Source organism: Dipodomys spectabilis, unplaced genomic scaffold, assembly GCF_019054845.1.
Source record: "Dipodomys spectabilis isolate Male_0828 unplaced genomic scaffold, ASM1905484v1 ptg000611l, whole genome shotgun sequence".
Taxonomy (NCBI): Eukaryota; Metazoa; Chordata; class Mammalia; order Rodentia; family Heteromyidae; genus Dipodomys; species Dipodomys spectabilis.
In genome coordinates this window covers 841,302-864,234 of record NW_024871288.1, presented here as the reverse complement: position 1 = coordinate 864,234, position 22,933 = coordinate 841,302, and the positions used below count along the sequence as shown (strand labels likewise).

The 22,933-nt window shown below is 49.9% G+C and overlaps 1 protein-coding gene across 3 annotated transcripts in view; it reads right to left on the bottom strand.

Annotated features, from left to right (window-relative positions):
• The window catches only part of Spock1 (SPARC (osteonectin), cwcv and kazal like domains proteoglycan 1), a 356,333-nt gene that overhangs the window by 78,307 nt on the left and 255,093 nt on the right, over positions 1-22,933 (bottom strand). For all 3 annotated transcript variants that reach the window (XM_042671324.1, XM_042671323.1, XM_042671322.1), the window contains one exon: positions 11,388-11,514. In XM_042671324.1, coding sequence (XP_042527258.1) covers positions 11,388-11,514 — 127 coding nt within the window. The remainder of the gene's footprint in view (positions 1-11,387; positions 11,515-22,933) is intronic.

Genomic DNA, 22,933 nt, shown 5'->3' with positions numbered 1-22,933 from the left:
AAGCAGTCCTCAATGACTGTGGAGAAGAGCTTGGCAGAATATAGTCTTTTGGACCCAGGATATTCCCTGCTGCTAGGTGCAAGCAGTTCTGAGCATTTCCCTGGGCAGGACCTGCAGCTCAGGAGGGGTTCTCTTGCCAGAGAAGGCACTTTTGTTTTGTGCAAGGTACAGAAATATCCCAAAATGTTTCACTTGTTTTAGAAAGGGGGAGAAGGGATGTTGCTTCAGTGAAGAAATGAAAACATCATTAAAGTCCTTACCTTCAATACTCAGTAAATGCAACAATTCCTGGTAACTCTAATTAAAGAATAAGGAATTCCTTAATTCCCTCCCGTACCACTCAGGCCCTAGCCTGAGGCTCAGAAAAACAAGCTCAGCTTCTCTGAGCAATATCTATATCTGGGACTGGAACGTTCTGGAAAATGCTGAAAGAAATCTGACTGTACTCATTTGAGCAGTATGTCAACAGGGAATATGTTGTTTTGTTTCTTTTAAAGAAAAACAAAAGCAACATGATCGTGAGCTTAATTAAAGTTGTTTGTAATGATTTAATTAGATTTTATAGCACTGTGAATGTTCGTATGGCCAGGGACCTTTCTGTCTTATCTAAGATTGGTAGGTAGAGATCTCACGTGTGTTACGGTTTTACCTAACCCCTAATTTCAGCTCCTGATGAGGGAGGGACATGCATCATCATCATACTCAGGGAATTGCTTGATCAGATGGCTTAATTGTGCTCTCAACAGCACCGACAACACGTAGGCTATTTTTCCTAATGTGTTTTTAACAAAAGCACTAACTAATTACATGGTTTTCTACTCAGAGCAGTGGAGATGAAGAAATGAAAATCTATTCTTCAAATCTCTGTTAAATGCATGTTTGCATATAGAACACAGAAATAAGTGGTGAAATAATTAGCTGGATTGCCTCCTTCTGCTCTAACTTCACGACTCATCTGCATGCTGAAGTAGTCTGTGTAAATCCTAGAGCTGCATTTTCACCATGGATGGTGTTTGAACATCTGTGATTTCTGAAAATGTCATAATAACCAGTTTGCCTGCAAGTCTATCCTGGGGAGCCAGAAAAGACCATGTTATCTTGGCATGTCTAAAAGCAATAGAGGCTTAGGAGAAGTAAGGATAAATGTGCTCCTGCTTAGAAGAAAGTGTTAGGCATGAGGCCAAATGGTCTCACAGAGTCCCGAATTTAACTAGCATTGAATTGACTTTCGTTTAGGTGAACTTTCTCTTCAACTAGACAACATACTTAGTTTAAAAACTTGTCTCCCAGCCTATAGGAGAAAAAATTTTGTCAGCTACTCATTGGACAAGGGGTTAATATTCAGAAAGTATAAAGAGCTCAAACACTTAAACATCACATAAACATATAATACATGGTCAAATGCATTGGACAGATTAATTCTTCAATAAAGCAACACAACTTGCCAGTAAATACATAAAGCTTTAACATCACTCTTTGTAAAGGAAATGCAAAAACAGTCCATGATACCCAAGTCAGAACAGCTCTCCTTAAGAAAACAAATACCAATGGGAAGGGATGGGAAGGAGAAACAAAGGAGGAGGCTACAATGCTTGATAAGAAATGTACTCATTATCTTGCCCATGTAATTGTAAGTCCTCTGTACAGTATTTTCACAATAAAAAAAAGAAAACAAATACCACATGCAATCAAGGATGGAGGAGAGAATCATTTTGTACTATTTTATATATGTGTGTATGTGTTATACATGTGTACTTATATCTACTGGGAATGCAAATGAGTACAGCCGCTGTGGAAGTCAGTATGGAAGCTCCTCAGAATCTAAAACTAGAACTACCACGATTCTGCCACGTGGACCACCCTCAGGCATATCTCAGTCCTCCATATTCATAGCTATAGCAACACTACTCACAATAGGCAAGTTACAGAATCGGCCTATGTGCCCATGAACAGATGAATGGCTAAATATAATGTGGTACATATGCATACTCTGGAGTACCACTCAGCCACAACAAATCATGTCACTAGCAGGAAATGGATGGAACTAGGTAGCGTGTTAACTAAAATATGCTAGACTCAGAGAGATAAATATTGCATGTCTTATTTTAGAAACTATATATAAAGTTTTATCTATCTGGACATGAACATAAATGGGAATTATCTGAGGGGAGAATTGAGCATCGGAGGGAGAGAAGGATGTTGGTAAGGGGAGAATATGATCAAAGTGCATTTTATGCATGAAAAAGTCCTAGTAAGTCCATTTTTTAATCTCAAGGAGGATTTTTTTGGAAAGGGCAGAAGGAAGGGTGGAAAATTAAATAGAGGTTGAATATGAGCAAAATATATTTCATGAATGCGATGAACACATCACAGCAAAATTCACACACTGTACAATTAATATGCACTGATGGAAAGTAGGAACAAATATGATCTCATACGCCTGTCTACATCCATCATCCCTAGAAACACAGCACACCTGTAACACTCGTCCTGGCTCAGAATACTGTCTTGAGATGGAGAATTTGAAGTCACCAGTGGATTTGATATTCAGACAAGTGACTGTGTAGAACACTCCTATTAAAATTTTACTCAGCCCAATATACATCTGCTCTGTCCATTCTCTCCTGTTAATAAAGCCATCATGAAATGGGCTCCACCTGTAGCCTCCTCAGCCTGGGCGTGGTGCTTGGTTATAAACAGACGGACACACGGCTCAAGATGAGTGACTACAACCCTTCCTACGGTGTAACGCAGACAGTGGTAAATCTGAGAACAAGTAAATCCTGAGCTTTTGTAACCTGTGTTTCTCTTCAGAGGAGACAGACCTCTTGGAAGCCAAATAGAGACAAAGAAAAGCGAATGACGAGCAAGTGCAATGTTGTGAATGATGAATTTTCCTTCCTTTTTTTCCCCCTGAGGTCTGGTAACCTCAGTGTATTCTCTATCCTTGCATAGCAGAAATTCTTTGTTTGCTGATTTAAGCTGAGTTTGAGTTGTATGTTGCTCTCACTTAAAGTTAAAAGCATCCTGATAATACCACTGGGATTTTACAGCCTTTCAGCTTTTTTTCCCCTTCTCTCCACTCATGGAGGTTAAAAAAAACCCCTAACTCCTGGGGCTGGGAAGGTGGCTCAGTGGTAGAGCGCTTGCCTTGCATGCCTGGAGCCCTGGGTTCGATTCCTCAGCACCACATAAGCAAAAAGAAAAAAGCCAGAAGTGGTGCTGTGGCTCAAGTGGTAGAGCGCTAGCCTTGAGCTGAAGAGCTGAGGGACAGCGCCCAGGCCCAGAGTTCAGGCCCCACGACCGGACCCCCCCCCCCAAAAAAAAAAAAACCTAACTCCTGAGTCAGGCTGAAGTTCAAATACCTATTGAGCTGCATGCTGTCTATTCTATGTTAACCTTGAAATACGATTTTTCATTTTTTCCTTTCACGAGTTTGTTTTTTTTTTTTGTGGGGAGTCAGTTGTGGGTCTTGAACTCTGAGCCTGGGCTCTGTCCCTCAGCTCTTCAGTTCAAAGCTAGTGCTCTATGACTTGAGCCACAGCACCACTTCCAGTTTCCTGGTGGTTCATTGGAGATAAAAGTCTCATGGACTTTCTTGCCCAGGCTGGCTTTGAACCATGATCCTCAGATCTCAGCATCCTGAGTAGCCACTGGCACCTGGCACAAGTTTTTATTGTTTTTGTTTTTGTTTTGTTTTGTTTGGGTTGTGGGGCCTGACTCTAGTCCTGGGTGCTGTCCCTCAGCTCTTCAGTTCAAGGCTAGCGCTCTACCACTTGAGCCACAGTGCCACTTCCTGTTTTTTCTGCTAATGTGGTTCTGAGGAATCGAACCCAGGCCTCATGCTTGCGAGGCAAGCTCTCTACCACGGAGCCACCTTCCCAGCCCCACAAGTATTTTTTTTTTAATGATGCCAACAGTTAAAACATAAACATAACAAAACAAACTGAGCAGAAAGCTTCTCTTCACAAGTAGTTTTCACTTAAAGATAATATTTCACTTTGGGACTGGTAGTGGTACTTTCTTCATTTGATTTTTTAAAATTAGATGGAATGATACAGAAAATAAAATAGTACAGCCCTTAAGCACAATGTCATGGTAAAGAGCACTGGCACTGGCAGGCCCCTGGAGGGCAGGGCACAATGTCATGGTAAAGAACACTGGCACTGGCAGGCCCCTGGAGGGCAAAGCACAATGTCATGGTAAAGAGCACTGGCACTGGCAGGCCCCTGGAGGGCAGGGCAGCTGAGGAAAGCCAGTTTCTTATCCCCCACCTGCCCCAATTACACACCACCTGTCCCATTCAGCCTGTCCTTCAGGGGCTCTAGCCCGAAACTGTTCAGACTCACAAAACAAGTTACGTGCTAAAGGTTCCTGCTGACCCCGGCCATGTAAACGCTGCGTGACCTCTCTGATCCCCACCGGGAGTTTGCCCGAGAGCGTACCCCAATAAGCTTTCCTTCCTTCCCCTTTGCCTCCTCCTGCGTGTTCTTTTCCCCACCTAAAACCTTACAAATACGTGTTCAATAAATGCTGTGTTTTCACTGCTATTGGTATTTAGCTATTACTGTCGTAGTGACTGGTAGATAACCCCATATTCACTCTGTCCCTCCTTTAAAAGTAATAGGACTTTCAGATTCTGGCTAGGCACATCGTTGTGACTAAAAACTGCATTTCCCAGCCTCCTTTGCAGCTTGGTGGGTAGCATGTGATTAAGCCCTGGCCAACAGAAAATGAGCAAAAGTAATGAGGTGGCTTCTAGCCATTCCCCTCTTCTTTCCTTCTCCTCTGGCTAGGTACCCCAGGCACCCCGGCCCCAGGGACAGAAGCTCCACAGTTACAATGACTGAGAATGACTATGCTGCAAGCTCAGAGGATCTGGCCGACCGGCCGCCCTCCCTGTGGAGGCTTAATACTGACCTCAGGCTGCTCGTGTAGAGTTTACATGAACGAAGAAACAAAAGCGGATCCCACTCAATTCTGTTCCATTTGGGTTTCTGTGACAGGAGCGAAAACCTCTGTCCTAACTGATACACAATTAATACTTTAAATATTATTTGTACATACTCCTTCCAAAAGCCTGAGGGACTCAAGGGGTGAGTACAATGAACCTAGGACAAGGGCCAGGCGCCGGTGGCTCACGCCTGTCATCCTAGCTGCTCAGGAGGCTGAGAGCTGAGGATCGTGGTTCAAAGCCAGCCCGGGCAGGAAAGTCCGTGAGACTCTGATCTCCCATGAACCACCAGAAAACCAGAAGTGGTGCTGTGGCTCAAGTGGTAGAGCGCTAGCCTTGAGCTGAAGAGCTGAGGGACAGCGCCCAGTCCCAGAGTTCAAGCCACACAACCGACCAAAAACAAACAAAAAACAACAACTAGCACCACTCTATTTAATAAACCAATAGCTGGGGTGGGGGGAGGGATCAGACTGTGGAACTGAGCTCTCCTTATCAGATGATATGTGACTTTCCCAGACTATGGAGGGAAAGGTGTGGCGAACAAGGCCTGAGGAGGAAAGGCGAAACGGGGCCTCTGCCATCGGGGATTTGTCCTGAAACCGCCACTGTCTAATGCCCAAAGCAAACGCACTCATTAGAGTTGGCTAGGTGCCATTTTTGTATCTTCCTAAAGTCTCAAAACCCTCATGGTTGCCTTTTTTGAAGCAATAGAAAATCAGAATAGTGAAATCTATGCTAGCCAGTTCCCGACTGCTGACGTCCGCCGGGCTGTCTGCATGGAACTCTCTTCCTGAGAGGATCCAGACATGGCCAGGGCGGCCACTCCTGTCCCCCAGAGGAAGCGTGCTGCCGAGAGGAAGCGTGCTGAGGCTCGCCTGGCCTGCGGCCTTCACTGATGCCCGGTGCCCCTGCCTCCCTGACCACAGGACTTATATCCAGCTAACTACCAAAGAAGCTGAAAGCAGAGGTAGGATTCAAGTGGCAGAGTACCAGCCTTGAGCAAAGAGTGCTAAGGGACAGTGCCCAGGCCCTGAGTTCAAGCTCTAGTATGAGCGTGCGCATGCACATGCCCACATTCACACATGTATGCACACACACGCGTATACACACACACATACACACACACACACACACACACAAGAAAAAGCAAGACCTTACTCATGAACTATTTACAAAGACCATTCTCCCCCCCATGGGTCTGGATAGTCCGGGCCTACCCCAAAAGTTCCCAAATAATGACTGCTTCTGCTGCTGGAGAGAAAGCCCCAGAAACATCTCATTCCTGACAGGCACAGAGGCCGGATGCCGGGGAGCCTGAGAAAACCTGGCCCCCAGAGCCCTGGGGAAAGGCCTCACAGGTCCACGCCCTTGATTGTTCAAGCCTTCAGAAGCTCCCGTCGCTGAGAAATGTCGGCCACCAGAGACAGCGCTCGCCAACAACTTTTCAGACATGACCTTTACTTGGTCGAAATTGTTGGAGACCATTAAGATGCACCGAGGAGATAATAGTGACAATACACTGCAAGAAATGCCAGCCGGGGAGGCGGGCACGCCCGGCCACTGCCCCCACCACGGCTCACTTTCAGAAGGGAAGAGAAATGTTTTCCTCTGCAGCGCGCTCAGCTCCCCATCCCTCTTCTTTGTCTAGACATAAATGAGCCATTTGCTAATTGTTTAACAGCGATTAAGAAAGTTAAGTGTGAAGGGGAGAGGCAGAAAAAGCAGATGGGTGTTTGTGAGCTTGCTTGCCAATTACCAGCAGCTGAGCTGGGGCCAGAGACCAGAGCTGGCTCTTGGGATACCTGGAGGCCCCGCAGAGCCTGGTCCCTACAGGCCAGCCTGGGCCCTGGGCTGCAGGCTGGGAAGAGAGCAATGCACCCCAGACATCAGAGCCCCGGTCCAGGCATCAGTGAAGCCATCCTTTCCTGATCACAAAATCCCTCTAAGAGTCAGGATAGGCCAGCGGGGACCTGCCCTGCGCCCTCCTGCGTTCCCCAGGCCCACGTGCTTGTGACTGGTTCTAGTCAGCAGTGTTCGAGCTGCTTTTCCCTGGAACATTCCATCTTTCTCTGCAGGTAACAAAAGGGAAAGGGTTTCTCAGCTCCCAGATGTACCAGGTGAAGCCGCAAAGCTGTTGGCAGGAAGGCCTACAAGTCCAGCCAAGACGAAGATGAAATCCTTCGGACGGCTGGGCTTGGGCCCAAAGTGACTTTCACTGTCTGAAATCCAGTTGCCAAGACCAGCTGCCACCTCTACACCGCTTTAGCTGGTGCCCAGGCCGGGCTGGAGCAGCCCCTGAGGAGTGCGCTTTGGGGATCCGCACAGTTCACCTTGCCTTCCAGTCCTGCCCAGACTTTCTTTCCTTCTTATACAACTGCAGGCAGATGTAAAACTGAACATCAACCCACCGCCTACCCATCTGCTCATCCACCAATGGCCAGGTCATTCCAGGCAAAGTCCAGCCCTGCTCACGTGCTCTTCAACCCCTACTAGCCACGACCCATACCTGTTTCTCTAGACTCATTCCTACAGTAAGTCAACCCCCATCTCCACCCTGAAGGTGACACCCATGTTGACACTGGGGCTCTAGTGCGCCACCTCCCCCCCACCCCCAACCTTGCTTCCTGTTCCTCTTCATGCCCCTCCTCCTGGAGACAGGAGCCCCCTGACCCGTCTCTTGCTCATTCTTTCCAGTCTTGAGATCTCAGTGGGACCAGCACACCTCCTCTAAGAAGACCACTGACACCTCCAAACTGGGAGATGGCGGAGGACTTTCAACAACCGTTGTCTTGATCTGTTTTCTGAGGTTGGGAACTGTATGAAGAAGTTTATCCAGCTCGCAGGGCCTCCTGGGCTACACATGCATCCTGATGATGGTATCTTGGTGAGAGTGTGAGACAAGATCTCGTGGTAAAACAGGAATCCAGAGCCCTGGCCGAGGCTGGCTAAGAGACTCAGTCCACACCGCTGGTGCTGATCTCTTCCAAGGGCCCTGCTGATCCAATTACCTCGGAGGAAAGCTGACTTCTTACCACCCACCACAGCCACTGGAACCCAATAATCTTCCAAACCACCTGTTCTTCTGCTAGTAGATCGCGTCTCAATTTGTCAATCTTCCTTGTAATTTCCATGAAAACTGGGACTTTGTCTGCTTCATCCTTAGCCATATCCCTAGTACTTAGCCCAGTGATTGACGCACCATTAGAAAGGACTCAATAAGTATTAATTGGATTTCTGCACTACATGAGCTTTCCTTGCTGTGATAGCCTAAGCAGTTAAGGACTGCCGAGGGTAAAATGATGCTGGCTGCCCAGAAGCTGAGCCCGGGGTCCGGGTCTACTTCCCCCTCTGAGTGGGCTGAGTGGGCGGCTGGCCTGCAGTGTTGATTCCCGGCAGTGTGGCTCCACGGCTCCATGGAATTGGAATACACTGCGTCTCAGACTGTGAATTCCTACCGATGCTCTCTTTGATCCTGGGAGCGAGGAGAGCTCTGAGTGGCTCCCTGGCGTGGGATCACTGAAGAAGCCTGCCTCAGACGAGAGTCCTAACGGCCCTCAATTCTAGAAGCCTCCGGCTCTCCAGGGCCCAGACACAGAAGGAAAGTGTATCTGATGTCACCCAGGGAGAGACAGCAGTGTTAAAGGTTGACACTCAGACTGCCTTCCTCCGGACACGCCAACTGGCTCTGCACGGGCTTCAGAGCCAATCAATATACACGCACAGCTAGAACTTGTCATTATGGGGTGTAGGTTTCCATGGTGATGGCATGATTGGAAAACAACACATTGTTGCCCAAACTATTTTTTTTTAATGAATTTGACTCAGCAATATGAAATCACCTTTGGTTATCTGTGCATCCTGGCCTCCTCTGTCCTTTCCTGACGCTAATGATCCACAAAGACCAAATCACCACGGGCTGGGAAATCAGTCATTCATTATATTAAGTGAGCATCCACTACTATTCTCCAGTGATCCCTCTTCCCTGTGTGTGTTTTTTTGGGGGGGGGCTGTTTTGTTTGTCAGTCGTGGGGGTTTGAACTCTGGGCCTGGGCGCTGTCCCTCAGCTCTTCAGCTCAGCGAGCGCTCTACCACCTGAGCCACAGCGCCACTTCCAGTTTTCTGATGGTTCCTTGGAGGTAAGAGTCCCACAGCCTTTCCTGCCCGGGCTGGCTTTGAACCTGACCTTCAGATCTCAGCCTCCTGAGTAGCTGGGATGACAGGGGTGAGCCACCAGCACCCGGCGCTTCTGTGTTTTAACCTCAAATAGAAGTGGGGGGAGTGACGGGTTCCAGGCAGAAGACCACGGGTGTCAAACCGCCACAGGCTTTGTCTCTTGGGGTGCCAGAGTGCCGTATGTAGTAGCTTGGTCCCTGGCTTTGGCACTACTCGCCAGTACCGGACCCTTTGCATGATGGGACCCTGGGGGAGGAGGTAAGGCCTCCCTGCTTCTCTCTCTGCTGGACGGCTGCCGTGCAGGGAGCAGCGTCCTCAGTCCCACGCTTCCATCATAATAGACTCTGCCATCACAGGCCAACAGCAGCAGAGCCAGACGGCGGCGGACTGAGACCTCTGCGACCACGCCCACGCGGTTCCCTGTCATCAGCTGACTGTGTCCGGCGCTTTGTTACGGCAGTGGAGAGCTGACTTACATACCACAGGTGAAGAACGGGAGGAACAAGCCAGCTTCTGCCAAGGCCGCCGTCGCGGCTCTCCTTTTGTTCTGGGAGGAGTTTTAAGGTGGGGAAACAGAACTCAGTCAGGCGGGTGCTGCCGGCCTTTGTAGACTATGCCCAACGCCACACCGAGATCAGTCCAAGAATCATCGCAAGGGCTTCTCCAAATCCCAATCCTGCCTACTAAGCCAGCTCTCTACCGGTACCTGAAAGCAGGCGACTTCACGAATACAAAAGGCAATGTCACAGCCCAGACCGGGGTCCCTGACCAGCAACTATTCCCAGAGAAGTTCTCCAGGCACCTGACAGTATTTCAAGCCACCACATCTGGCAGGCGGCAAGCGCAGGGCCATGGGGACCTGGCATTTTTAGTTCCACCTGTGAATAAAAGAAGTGCCAGAGCAGGTTTTGCCCAGGGCTTGATGACTGCATACCACTTGAACACAGAACCCTAATCCCCTGCTGATAGCTCATGGCTGGATTCCAGTCTCCAGCTGGAGTATCGGGTTGTTCATTCCGGAGTTGAAGGCAATTATTTGAACAGTACAAATCGGATCTTCACGAAGACAGAAGCATTAAAAGGAACTGCTAACTCTGCCAATGCCCCGGGCTGGGTGTTTAGCTAAGGATCTTGGGCCAGAACTGGGATGGCTTATTTTTTCAGTCACTAAACTCTGTCTCTGTCACCCTAGCAAACGCACAGCGCGCTGTGCACGTGAGAATCCCCGACTGCGCTCGACCCAGTACTACTTCTGAGCACCCGTCCTGAATGCGCCCCGCGTGGAATACATGCGGATGTATTCCCACCCGTGTCTTCTCCCACCCGTGTTTTCTGCCCAACTGGCAGTGGGCAGTAGGCAGCTACTGACAGAGGGAAGGAAGACCTGTCCTACACGCAATTCTGGAACAGCAAGGAATCAGACTGCAGGGCCTCGCTAACACAAGGAAAGTCACTGTTGTTTAGAAGCAACATACAGCAGGTTACCTTTACATACGCCAGGTAGTAAGTGCATGTCCTTCACATGGTGTCATCTGCTCCCTCGCTCTCTTCCTTCCCCTCCCGCCCATCTCCTCCCTCGATGAGCTCTACTTTCAGTGACCAAAAGCATATGATGCGCGCATCACAGGATCATTAGGGGAAAGTGGCTAGGGCCCCAGAATCACCAGAATTCACCTCCGAGCTGGACTGCCAGAGAGCTCCCCAGGGCTGGCCATTCCCTGCGGACTCCACAAGGGCTCACAGAGGAGAGACGCCGTCAGCACCCCTGCAGCGGGGGAGGGCGGTGGGGGCAGAGGAAAGGATGGAGACCCACACAGCGCCACCCAGCACGGTGGCCGGGAGCAAGCAGGGCGTTGACAGCGTGCTGTCCACTGGCTCCTTGGCCACGGAGCCGTACACGGAGCCCAGGAGAGCTGCCAAGCAGCTCTGCTGCAGCTGGATGAGGTGAGCGGTGGCAGAGCTTCAGTCCCGACACGCACTGTTCACAAGGTGGTGACCCGAGCCCCTCCCCGCTTAGACCCAGCTGTGCGACGGGCATCCTCCACTTCACTTCTCCGGGCCCCTCTGGGTTTACTTCCGGGTCGCAGGCAGTTATACACAGCTTTCCCTGGGGTGCCTCTCCGGCAGAGCTCTCTCTGAGCACATCTGCCTGCCAGCTGTTCAAGGGCAGGGCCCTGAGCCACCAAGGGGCTCAGACTGACACATGAGCAAACCTGGGGGCTTTCTAATGACAGAAACAACGAGCACCGTGAAGACTGACCTTGGAGGTGTAGGTGTGGCCGTCCGAGCCGCAGACCATGGCTGACTGCGCCGAGGGGCAGGGCTTGCACTTGACCAGACTCGAGGGACCAACCCAGGGTTGGTGGGCCGCGCCGCCCTTCTTTTGCCTAAGAAGAAGAGGGGAGACGTTAGCTCAGGTTTTACTCCCCATTAGTCATTCTTTCAGACTCGCAGAATACAAGATGGAACACATAAACGAAACAGCCCTCCGCCAGGCAGGGGGAACCCTGACCACCCCAGCCACGCAGCCATTCCTTCGCGTTCACTGATGGGGGCTAAAGGTGTTGCCACAAAAGCCCAGATGGTCACCATTAAAATGTTGTACACTGTGGCAAAACACAATTCCAAGGCGCTGGTGGCTCACACCTGTCATCCCAGCTACTGAGGATCGCAGTTCAAAGCCAGCCAGGGCAGGAAAGTCCATGAGACTCTGATCTCCAAAGAACCACCAGAAAACTGGAAGTAGCGCCGTGGCTCAAGTGGTAGAGCACTCGCCTTGAGCTGATGAGCTGAGGGACAGCGCCCAGGCCCAGAGTTCAAGCTCCATGATCGACAAAACAAAAATAAAACAAAAAAAACCCCACACAATTCCATTACTCGTAGACACAGAGAGGGATTCACAGTGCATTTTGAAGGAACAAGTACGGATGCAGTTCAATGCCAGGTGTGGCCCAGCAGAAGGCCTCTCAGAGCTGATGGGCAGCCTTCCGTTTGAGTGACACACAGGCAAGCGTGTGATCACGTGACACAGAGACACAGCGCCCAACCCATCCAAAGGCCTTGATCGCGGCTGGAGAAAACTATCGCTGGATATATTTTAAAGCAATTTCAGCCCGGCTCCCGATTTGCTAGTCGATACCGGCTCTGGGGTGATGTCACTCCCAACGGCCCAAATCATCAGAATTCTCTCTTTTCATTCCAGCTCTGGTCCTCCAGCCTAACCTTTGTCATAATGATAAATGACACCATTAGGATGGCTTGCGTCCACAGAAGTAACCTCATCTCTGTATCATAAAACCACCGAAATAGAGGCCTGCGGTGGCTGCCCCCCTACCGCCTCCTCCCCGAGCCCAAGCTGCTCTCCCAGAAAACCACTCAGAGGGACACTCCTGGCCAGGGGGCTGGGCTCAGGCAGGGGACAAGTGTCTGCACTGCCCATCAATCAAGCAATTACCATGTCCTTGAAGAGCGTTTGCATGGCAACCCTGCAAAGAGGTGGCAGCACGTCAGACTCTGCAACCATCTAGACACAGGTTCAGACTCAGCACTGGCACTCACGCCACCACGACAAGGCATTCCATCCTGCCAGCCTCAGTTGAGAGTCCAACCTGCTGGCTTTCCTAAGGGAGGAAGGGGAACCTCCAAGAGGGGCCGAGTCTTGCCTGAAGTCACGGGTGGGTCTGGCGGCTGGGCCCAGGGAAACAGTTACAGGGAAGTATCCACGGATGCATCTTTGTCTTCATGCATCTCAGTTCAACTAGGACACCAGCTTCAAAGTTCTTTGAGATGCAATAGACGGAGTGAATGAGATCGAAGCCTACGATAGGCACGAATTCAGCTATCACAAGATGAAACCACTCTGTGTAATCACTAGACCCGGACTTAAAAGTTCTTTGCAGACAGCTCTGTGTGTGCTTCACCGACTTCTTGCTTCCACAGTGGCTACCCACAGTGGCCCCGCCTCTCTGCCAATAATGAAGAAGAATGCCAGGTACCCCTGGCTCATGTCTGTAATCCCAGAAACTCAGGGGGCTGAGACCTGAGGATTAAGGTTGGAAGCCATCCCGGGCAGGAAAGTCCAGGAGACTCTTATCTCCCATGAACCAGCAAAAAGAAGCCAAAAGTGGAGCTGTGGCTCAAGTGGTAGAGCACCAGCCTTGAGTGGCAAAGCTAAGGGACAGCGCCCAGGCTTTGAGTCCAAGCTCCAGTACGAGCATGAGTGAACAAACTTAAGAATGGAAGAAAGGAAAAGAAAGAAAGGAAACCTATCACTTAATATTCAGGTCACATGGCCTTGCGGTCTCGAGCTCGCCTTCAGCAGACATGCTTGCTCCTCTGGTTGGCGGTGCCGGGGGAGGGACTCCGGGAGGGGGGGCTCCACTGGCAGAGCAGGCTGTCCGCCTGGGGTGCATCTTGAGAGATCATGATTCCTTTAGCCCAACGCCACACATTTATCATCATCTGCACAGCAGACTGCCTGACACTGATAATGAATCGGCAGATGCACGGAGAAGTTCCAGCAGCTGGCAGCCCCCTTTTCTGGGGTCAGTTGCTACACATGGAAGTAATTCTGATTATAAGTTTTCAGAAAGGGCCGTGAAGTCCAAAGAGCGGCAGGGTGGCTGGGGTGTGCGTGAGCGTGTACGATGGTATTCCTGAGGGAGGCTGGGTGTGTGTGTGTGTGTGAGTGTGTGATGGTGTTCCTGAGGGAGGCTGGGTGTGTGTGTGTGTGTGAGTGTGTGATGGTGTTCCTGAGGGAGGCTGGGTGTGCGTGAGTGTGTGTGATGGTGCTCCTGAGGGAGGCTGGGTGTGTGTGAGTGTGTGTGATGGTGCTCCTGAGGGAGGCTGGGTGTGTGTGTAGGATGAGGGAGGCTGAGTGTACATGAGTGTGTATGATGGTGTTTCTGAGGGAGGCTGGGTGTGTGTGAGTGTGTAGGATGAGGGAGGCTGGGTGTGTGTGAGTGTGTAGGATGAGGGAGGCTGGGTGTGTGTGAGTGTGTACGATGGTGTTTCTGAGGGAGGCTGGGTGTGTGTGAGTGTGTAGGGAAGGAGTCTGAAGGGTCTTAGCAAAAGGCTGGAGGGAAGGCAGACGCTGAGCCCCTGGCTGGCTGGCAGCCCACAGACCATGGGCACTGCTGTCTATAGATCTGCACCATTCAGGCTGGCTGGTGCCTCGTGGAAGGCCTGGTACCGCCCAGAAACTTTAGACGTACAGACTCTGCAGTGGCCATTTTACACTTAGGCCCCAAATCCCAGGTCAGGATCAGACAACTCCTTAACACTAAAGTTAGATAACCACCCGCACTTCATAACGGAGGAATTAGACACACGGAGGGAAAGTGACTTACAGGGCCACGCAGACACACAGCCATTACAGCATGCATGTTTGTGCACTGCAGTGATCCAGGGCTGTCTGAATCTCCTACCTGGGATCTGTACGTTCATCACTGGGGTTTCGTTTTACATATAGACCTCCTTTCAAATCCTGCCCCCCCTTGGATCTCTAGGTGGAGAGGAATACGCTCCACACCCCTGTGAGCAGCCGTGAATCGAATCGTGCTGGGGAAGAACCACAAAGCCTAAGCCATTCCAAGTTCCCCAGCATGGCTGTTGGGGGGGGTCAAACTTAGCCGCTCCTTACCTAACCCCAGGGGTGATGGCAGCCAACGCCGTGGTCTCTGTCCAGAGCCCACACGTGGACAGTTACGTATGAGAATCTGGGAGCCCGACCAGGCGTAGCTTCCCTGGCAGCTGCGTTTGTATTTTAATCCCCACAATTCAGAACAAATATGTTTTTTAAAAAATCAACCTACTTGGTCAAGACAAGAGACTAAGATTTCTGACTCAAATATTTCCATTCTTGAGTCAAGGAAGAGTGGAATGCAGTGGTGTGTATTGATGGGCTGGCTATGTCCCGGGTCACAGACCCTCGCCATTGGGGGGGGGGGTAGAACCCAGTAATTTGGGCTGGTGGGACCAGGCTTCCCCTTGGTCACCAGGCTGACTCCATCTCGGCCTGGGTGACATTTTCATCCCGGATCATACAGAAAACCCCAGCCTACGTGCTCTTCGTAAGTGACAGCGCACAGGACCCTCACCCAGTATTCGTAATTATCACTTGCAAAACTATTTGGACTTCATCTGTTTTTTCTTAATTGTCAAAATTTCCCCACATTCATGATTTTGGAGAAGGGCGTATTGATCGAGTCATGTGACTCCCACCCTGAGAGCCCCATCTGTCCATCCGTTGGGGCGCTCTAGAGCCTCTGAGTTTGGGTATTTACGATTCCACCCTGCCGCCGGCGGCGGCGGCGGCTCTGATCGTTTCTCTGACACACCACACACCTGCAAGCACACACACAGCATGACTGCTATGAAGTTCTGTCACTTTTCACTAATTCCCAGAGCGCAGCAAGGACCCTGATACTTCTGTGGCATTGTATCGCCTTTTCCTCCAGCTGGCATGCCATTTTCCTGCTCCCATCTCCCCTACATCCTTTCTTCACGGCTGGTTCATATGCCACTTCCCCAGGAAGCCTCCCGAGCCTCTGCCTGGGCAGGAGGGCTGCATGTGTGCTCCACCGTGGCCCAGCGGTCAGTTCTGGTCAGGTCAGACTCCAAACCACTGCCTTGATTCCACCCAACTGAAGAACCAAAGGCGACCGTTATTCCAACAGAACATGGCCATGTGCAGACCGAAAGCCTGGGCGCGGCCCCTGCTCACCTGCCTCTCCCGGCCCTTCCCGGCTTTCCTACCTCTCAGTTCTACGGGCTGTCTGCAGCCAGACATACTGGCCACGCCCCACCCCTCCCGTGGGCCATGCAGATTCCGGTGGGGAGGACTTTCTATCCACACAGCAACGCCATTCCTGTTCAAGCTCCTCATTCATGCCTTCTGGGAAGGATTTCCTGGGACCCTCAGTCCCATAGCATGGCAATGTCTGTCCCAACACAACAACTTTTAGACCTGGCAGTGACACTCAGTGCAGCATGAAGTCTGTTTGTTTGGTTTTTGGCCTCTGCACACTCCCCAAGCATTGCTGGGTCTTCTTTTGGATTTAGGAGACAAGATCTTATTATGTAGCCTGAGCTGGCCATGAACCTGTGATCCTCCCTTCCTGTGTCTCCTATGCCCAGTGCCCAGCAGTGCCTGGTCTTAACTGTTTCTATACTTCTGTTATCGGGAAAGATGGGTTGATCCTTGTTGTGCGAACCTGCGCAAAATAAGTGAATTCATTAAATAAGAACTTCTGGGCTGGGAAGGTGGCTCAGTGGTAGAGCACTTGCCTTGAGCTGAAGAGCTGAGGGACAGTGCCCAGGCCCAGAGTTCAGGCCCCACGACTGACCCAAAAAAAGCTATAAAAATAAAAATAAGTTGGGCATCGGTGGCTCATGCCTGTAATCCTAGCTACTCAGGAGGCTGAGATCTGAGGATCACGGTTCAAAGCCAGCCCGGGCAGCAAACTCCATGAGACTCTTCTCTCCAATAAACCACTAGAAAACCAGAAGTGGCACTGTGGCTCAAGCAGTAGAGAGCTCACCTTGAGCTGAAGAGTGCAGGAACAGCGCCCAGGCCCAGGGTTCAAGCCCCATGACCGACCAAAAAGAAAACAAAAACAAATATAAAAACAGAACTTCAGAAATTTTTTTTTCTAGAAATTATTAGTACTAACAAGGAGACAAAAATAGTGTGTGTTTTAAACAACAACAAAAAAAAAAAATTCAAGGGCCTCTTGTTTCCAGAAATTCTCATTCAGAGTCTTCCCCCAAACTATTAGTAAAGGAGTAAACCAGCTCCAGGCAAGCTGAGGAGCCCCCGTGTGCGGAGCCGACAGGAATCCCCAGACAGCAGCAGTTGCACAGCTCTTCGTATTTGAAAACACAACTCAGGATTGCTGGCTTTTTACAGAATGTTTGCTGTTTCTGTTACTTTTTTTTCTTTAGATAAAGTCTTGATATGTAGCCCAGGCTGCCGAGATTGTAGGTGTGGACCACTTGGGCTCAACCACTTTTCTAGTTATTCAGTATACCTGGTATTTTTTTTTTTTGGGGGGGGGGGGGGGAGGTCCGGTCGTGGGGCCTGAACTCGGCCTGGGCGCTGTCCCTCAGCTCTTCAGCTCAAAGCTAGCGCTCTACCACTTGAGCCACAGCGCCACTTCCGGCTTTTTTCTTTTTGCTTATGTGGTGCTGAGGAATTGAACCCAGGGCCTCATGCATGCAAGGCAAGCGCTCTACCGCTGAGCCACCTTCCCAGCCCTGGTATTTTTTTTCTTAAGTAGCAAACATGAAGTTTAGAGATATTTAAAAGAAATTTCGCCTCAAAGGAAAATTTCAACAAGTGAGTGCCAGCCAGCCTTCCAACAACACAAAAACTCACACCCTCTAACAAATGAATGGGACTTAGGTAGTAACAGGATGCAGAATCACCTGCTCATTTCCATGTAAACTCCCACTGCTCAGAAACTGTGCTCTGGAACACGCTTCGGAGGATTCTGTCAAATAGGTTACGCAGATGGATCTACTAGCATCCATTTTGTTTACGAGGGCACATCACAGTGCTGCCGATGATGGCAGTGGCTGCAGCCTCGCTGAGCCGCTGGAAGAATGCTGTCCCAGGAGCTCCTGCCCTGGCTCCTGTGTGTCACCTTGAACCCTTAATTCCAAGTATCAGCCTCTCCTGCGCTTGCTTTCATCTCGGTGAAGTAAAGAGGTCAGGTCTGGCTGGCGCCATATTGGCCACATGGTAGATTACAGGTCTGGCATCTTGTCTTTGTGCTGGGGGAAGGAAACGCCCCTGCCCATCACCTGCCTACCAGGTGATGGGGGGGGGCGGGATCTCTGGAGACAGGGCGGGCACTTGGCTGACAGGTTCCTGAATCTGTCAATCCAGTGCCTGGGACTGGGAATTTCCTGAGGATCTGCCCGCTGTGCCAACCCTATTAGGCCTGGACCAGCCCAGCCGCCACACTCCAGGCCACGTGTGTCTCCGTGATCGTGTCCTGTGTCCTGGCTCCAGTCATCACGGAGTCCCAATTCAGTTCTCCATTGGAGCCGAATTGGCTTGTTGGTATTGTTTTGTTCTTTCTTTCCTCTTTAGCATGTTTCCTAGCTGTGTGAGGTATACTTGCGTGCTGCAGGCCTTTGTAACAACTGGCCGCCTGCAGCTTGTTAACTGTACAATAAAGACTCCAATGCTCTATATTTTAAAATGTGGCTTCTGGGATGGTTCACCTGACAACACGGGGGTGCCCATACCCTGGCGTCGCCTCACCCCACGGGTAGCACCAGTTGTGACCGAGCATGCCCCGCACCCTTGCCGAGTGGTGCCGGGGCCAGAGCTCCCAGCCAGAAGGGGCGAGGCAGAGTGATTTGTTTCAGCAACAAATACATTTGCAAGAAGAAGTACCCTGACATAACCCAGCTGACTGGAACTCAACGTAGTCTGTCAAAAAATGTACTGATGAGCGGAGGCGCTGAGACTGGGTGGCTGCTAAAAATATGCAGAGCAGGGCCTTTCCCTTTACATCAGACCCTGCGCTTTCCGCCTCGTTTGCCTGACTTCAGATGGAACTGTCATCTTCTGCACGTGGATGGCAGATAATCATCGCAGGGCATCTCATTTGCTCCCACTACCACAGGCCAGTGAGGAGTGTCTCGGGGTGTCTCCTGACTCCTCGCACACAACAGCACTCCGAAGACAGATACCATTCCTACCCCCACTTGACAGCTCGGAAAAATCAAGGCTTACATAACCAGTCTCGGTCACGTGACCTGCTTTTCTGTCCCCTTGTCAGATCTGTAAGACAGCCCTGTCAGCGGAGAGGTATGGAGAATCCATCAAAGCACAGTCCCTTCCCGGCAATAATAGCATTTGTTTGCTAGCATAAAAGGGTTGCATGCATTTTATTATCATGTTAATATCAAGCTGTCCATTCAAAAAATAAAATCGAATTTGTTTGCAGAATCAAAACTAATTGCTGCGGAAGCTGGGGTGGACGATCCTCAGATAGTTGACATGGTGGCTGTTTTGAAACCACGGACCAAAATAATGAATGCTAATTGAAATGAAAAACATGTTAACCATTGAAATAATCTGTCGTGTAAAATGGAGCTGTAATTCCTTGGTTGTTAGGGTTATTCCAGTCATTATACGAAGTCATAAAATTACACAGGAAGAGCATAATGGCCTGTGTCGTTTACAAAAGCTGCCCTAATGAAAGAAAAGACGCTCCCGCATGACAGATTCTCCCAGCATGTGTGGGCTCAAGAGTCCTTGGCTTTTCAAGATGAAGAAGGTCCCAGACACAAGATCCTGTCAAAGAGAATCCAATTTTCCTAACAAGGCAAAGAGAGCTGTAGGAAGAATAAATTACCTGAGCTAGTCATCTCCCAAGTGGTACTGGCATTTGGTGGTACAAAAGTCATGCTGTCTAGGGAATCCTGAGATATGACTGAAGGACAAATAGGTAAGCTGGGTGCCAGTAGCTCCCACCTGTAATCTCAGCTACTCAGGATGCTGAGATCTGCCAATCAAGCCTCAAAGCCAGCCAGGGCAGAAATCTGTGGAACGCTAATCTCCAGTTAATCAGCAAAAAGCCAAAGACGGAGCTGTGGTTCAACTGGTAAAGCATCAACCTTAAGCAGGAAAAGCTAAGGGACAGGCCCTGAGTTCAGGCCTCAGCTCACACACACACAAATTCAAATGTACTGCCTATATTAGACATTAATTTGTAGTGTAATTATAATGAGTAGTATTGAACAGGATATTTAATTTCTAGACATAGCTGAATTTACTCAGAAGAGATGTTAACTTCCTAGCTTTGTTCTTATTCATATTTTAACACAGATTGCTAACTGTTCTTGAAAAAAAAATTCCATATGTCAAGAAACGCACTATTAATTTCAAGAATACTGCAAACCATTTGACATTTGAGAGCGCCAGGAGCCAATTGTGTGGTCAATAGGCAAATGTCAAGAAGAAAAGGCACTTGTCTGATCCAGATCTCTGGTGGCTCACAGAGTTTTGGCTTAAGAGTTAAGTCAAAGTTTCCTTAAGACTTCAAACAAATATATATGTTCAGGGAGCCTGGGCAAACTGATCTCTAGTGTTTCCTGACCGGATAATAAAGATCAGCAGGCTGATGTGATTATGTAAATGCCACTAACTGGAAAGAGGCTGAATCTGCAGTCTCCTTCCATTAAGATGGTGACAGACCACAGCCATGTGGCAGAGTCCTGGGAGGCAGACTGCTGAGATTTTTAACTTAAAGTTTAGCTTGTTGACAAGCACATCCTCAGGCCCACATGGGGGCAAAGGAATCTGCACGCATGCACGCACGCACACACACACACACACACACACACACACACACACACACACACACACACACACACACACACACACACACACGCTCCAACCAAGGGTCTGCTGTAGTGAGGGAAAACTGCCAAGCCAGCAGCATGTAATAGCGGGCTATTAGGGAAATGTAAAAGAACGGTTGAGCCTCCGATTCCCTTAGGACAACTGTTAGTGATATACTCTGTTTCAAAAGATCCATTTCATCCTAACTGGACAGAGAAGAAATTGTTACTTGTATCCACTGACCTTTGACATTCCCATTTGATTTCTTATTTAGCTGCTCTTCTTTGGTCATGGGTCCAATAAAGAGAGGTCCGTCTCTAGCCCTGAGACCTTAGAGGAAATCTTTAGCCGTGGACACAGTAATTGGTTAAAAAGCAAATAATAATCAAGGAAGCCCAGGGCTGAGAATTTCATTTAGTGTCCTGTCCCTAAGCGCTCATAATACCCTCCCCTCCTGCCCTTCACAGCCCGGGTGTGTGTGTGTGTGTGTGTGTGTGTGTGTGTGTGTGTGTGTGTGTGTGTGTGTGTGTGTGTGTGTGTGTGTGTGTGTGTGTGTGTGTGTGTGTGTGTGTGTGTGTGTGTGTGTGTGTGTGTGTGTGTGTGTGTGTGTGTGTGTGTGTGTGTGTGTGTGTGTGTGTGTGTGTGCGCGCGCACCATGGGAGTCTATGCAATTCCCCCATAAGCTTGGCTAGTATAATCTTAGAAAATATTTGCTTGCATTTCTTGGGGGTAATTAATTACCGTGGGATGACTGCATGCCATAAAAATGCACCTCTGTTTGTTTTGTCGCTCCTGGCATCAAAGCAGCCCTTCCGAGAGGGAGGCCGGGGCCTGACTCGGGAAGGACCACGTCAGCAGAATGGAGAGGCTGCATCAGGACGTGATCGTTTGTAGGACAGATGTAAAGACAGGCCGGGGGCTCGCTGACACGTGGCACTTCAGGAGTTTTGGCAGAATACTGTCATCTGCCATCCGTCACCTTGATGGTGTCCTCACACACACACACACACACTTTTTTTTTTCAGAGATCCTGGGCAAATGAGACTCAGATTCAAGCGGAATAACTCATTCACTGAAAGCCCAGTTGGGACACAGGTAGTGCAGTTAGCATCACTCTGAAAAGCGATCTTCACAGTCATTTCTGGAAAGGGAGGAAGAGAGCCTTGAGAAGCTCCTTCTTGCCTCTGAGGCCCTGACGGGTGGGGAACTTTCTGGAGCAGTGGCCAAGAAGGAAGCCTAGCTTCCTTGGCTTTATGGCCTTCATCTTCAATCAGAAGCGGTCCCTCTCTGAGATGTGCTGTCTACGCAGTTCTGTATCACTGGCAAGTTTGGGCTCATCAGTGGGATGCCCAGCCCCTTCCCATGTAGAGACAAGATGCCCCAGAGCATGCTGGCATAACTGTGTCCGTGGGTCACAATGCCCTGGGAGAGTACAAGTAGGGCCATTGTGCAGACGCTATCCCGAACAAAAGCCTTTGGAGCTCAACCTATGGATCACATGTCAGGTACTAAGGGAATGCTCTCCAAAGATACAAGGGATACCTTGGGAGTGTTCTATTTAAAACCTAAGTCCTTCTGAAGACAGACTCAAACGTCCATCAGGATCAAGCGGAGCCCATTTTCTGGCCCGGGAATCTGCACGGTGGGTCAGTGCCCCGGGTGGGTGGAGTCCCACTGTGATGGCTGATGGTCATGGGCTGCTGGCCGAGTTAATCTGGCATAAAGTGCGAGTTGGGGTCCTGAGGAGTTTGTAAAGCAGCACTAGGGCAACAGATTGTCAGCACAAACGAGGGGGACGGACACCAACGGAAATCAAGAAACAGGTACTAGTGAAAGTGGGCAACTTCCAACGGGTCCCTTTTGTTCCAGAAGATGACAGCCGTGTGAAGGTCCACGTGGGCTGAGATTCTCCTGGAAGGGGATGTGTCCCCAGATCTCAGCCCGGTTACAGGCCACCTGTGAAGTTCCCTGAGATAAACAGGGACTTGAGTTTCCTGGGTCTCAACGTGGAGGGACAGACGCACCAATATTCCCACCTGTGTGTCCCCAGCCAGACCCCATTCTGACACCTAGTGATGATCTGTTCACAACTGCACATGCGCCCAAGCCCCTCTTTCTTTTTTGGTTGGTTGTGGGGCTTGAACTCTGGGCCTGGGCGCTGTCCCTCAGCTCTTCAGCTCAAGGTGAGCGCTCTACCACTTGAGCTACAGCGCCACTTCCAGTTCTCTAGTGGTTTATTGGAGATAAGAGTCTCATGGACTTTCCTGCCCGGACTGGCTTTGAACCATGATCCTCAGATCTCAGCCTCCTGAGTAGCTAGGATGACAGGAGTGAGCTCCCAGCAACCGGCTCCAAGCCCCTCTTTCTAACACACTTACATCTAAAGCAGGAAATACACGTCTATATTCTCCTAATATGCAAGAGCACCCCAAAACATGGCCCCT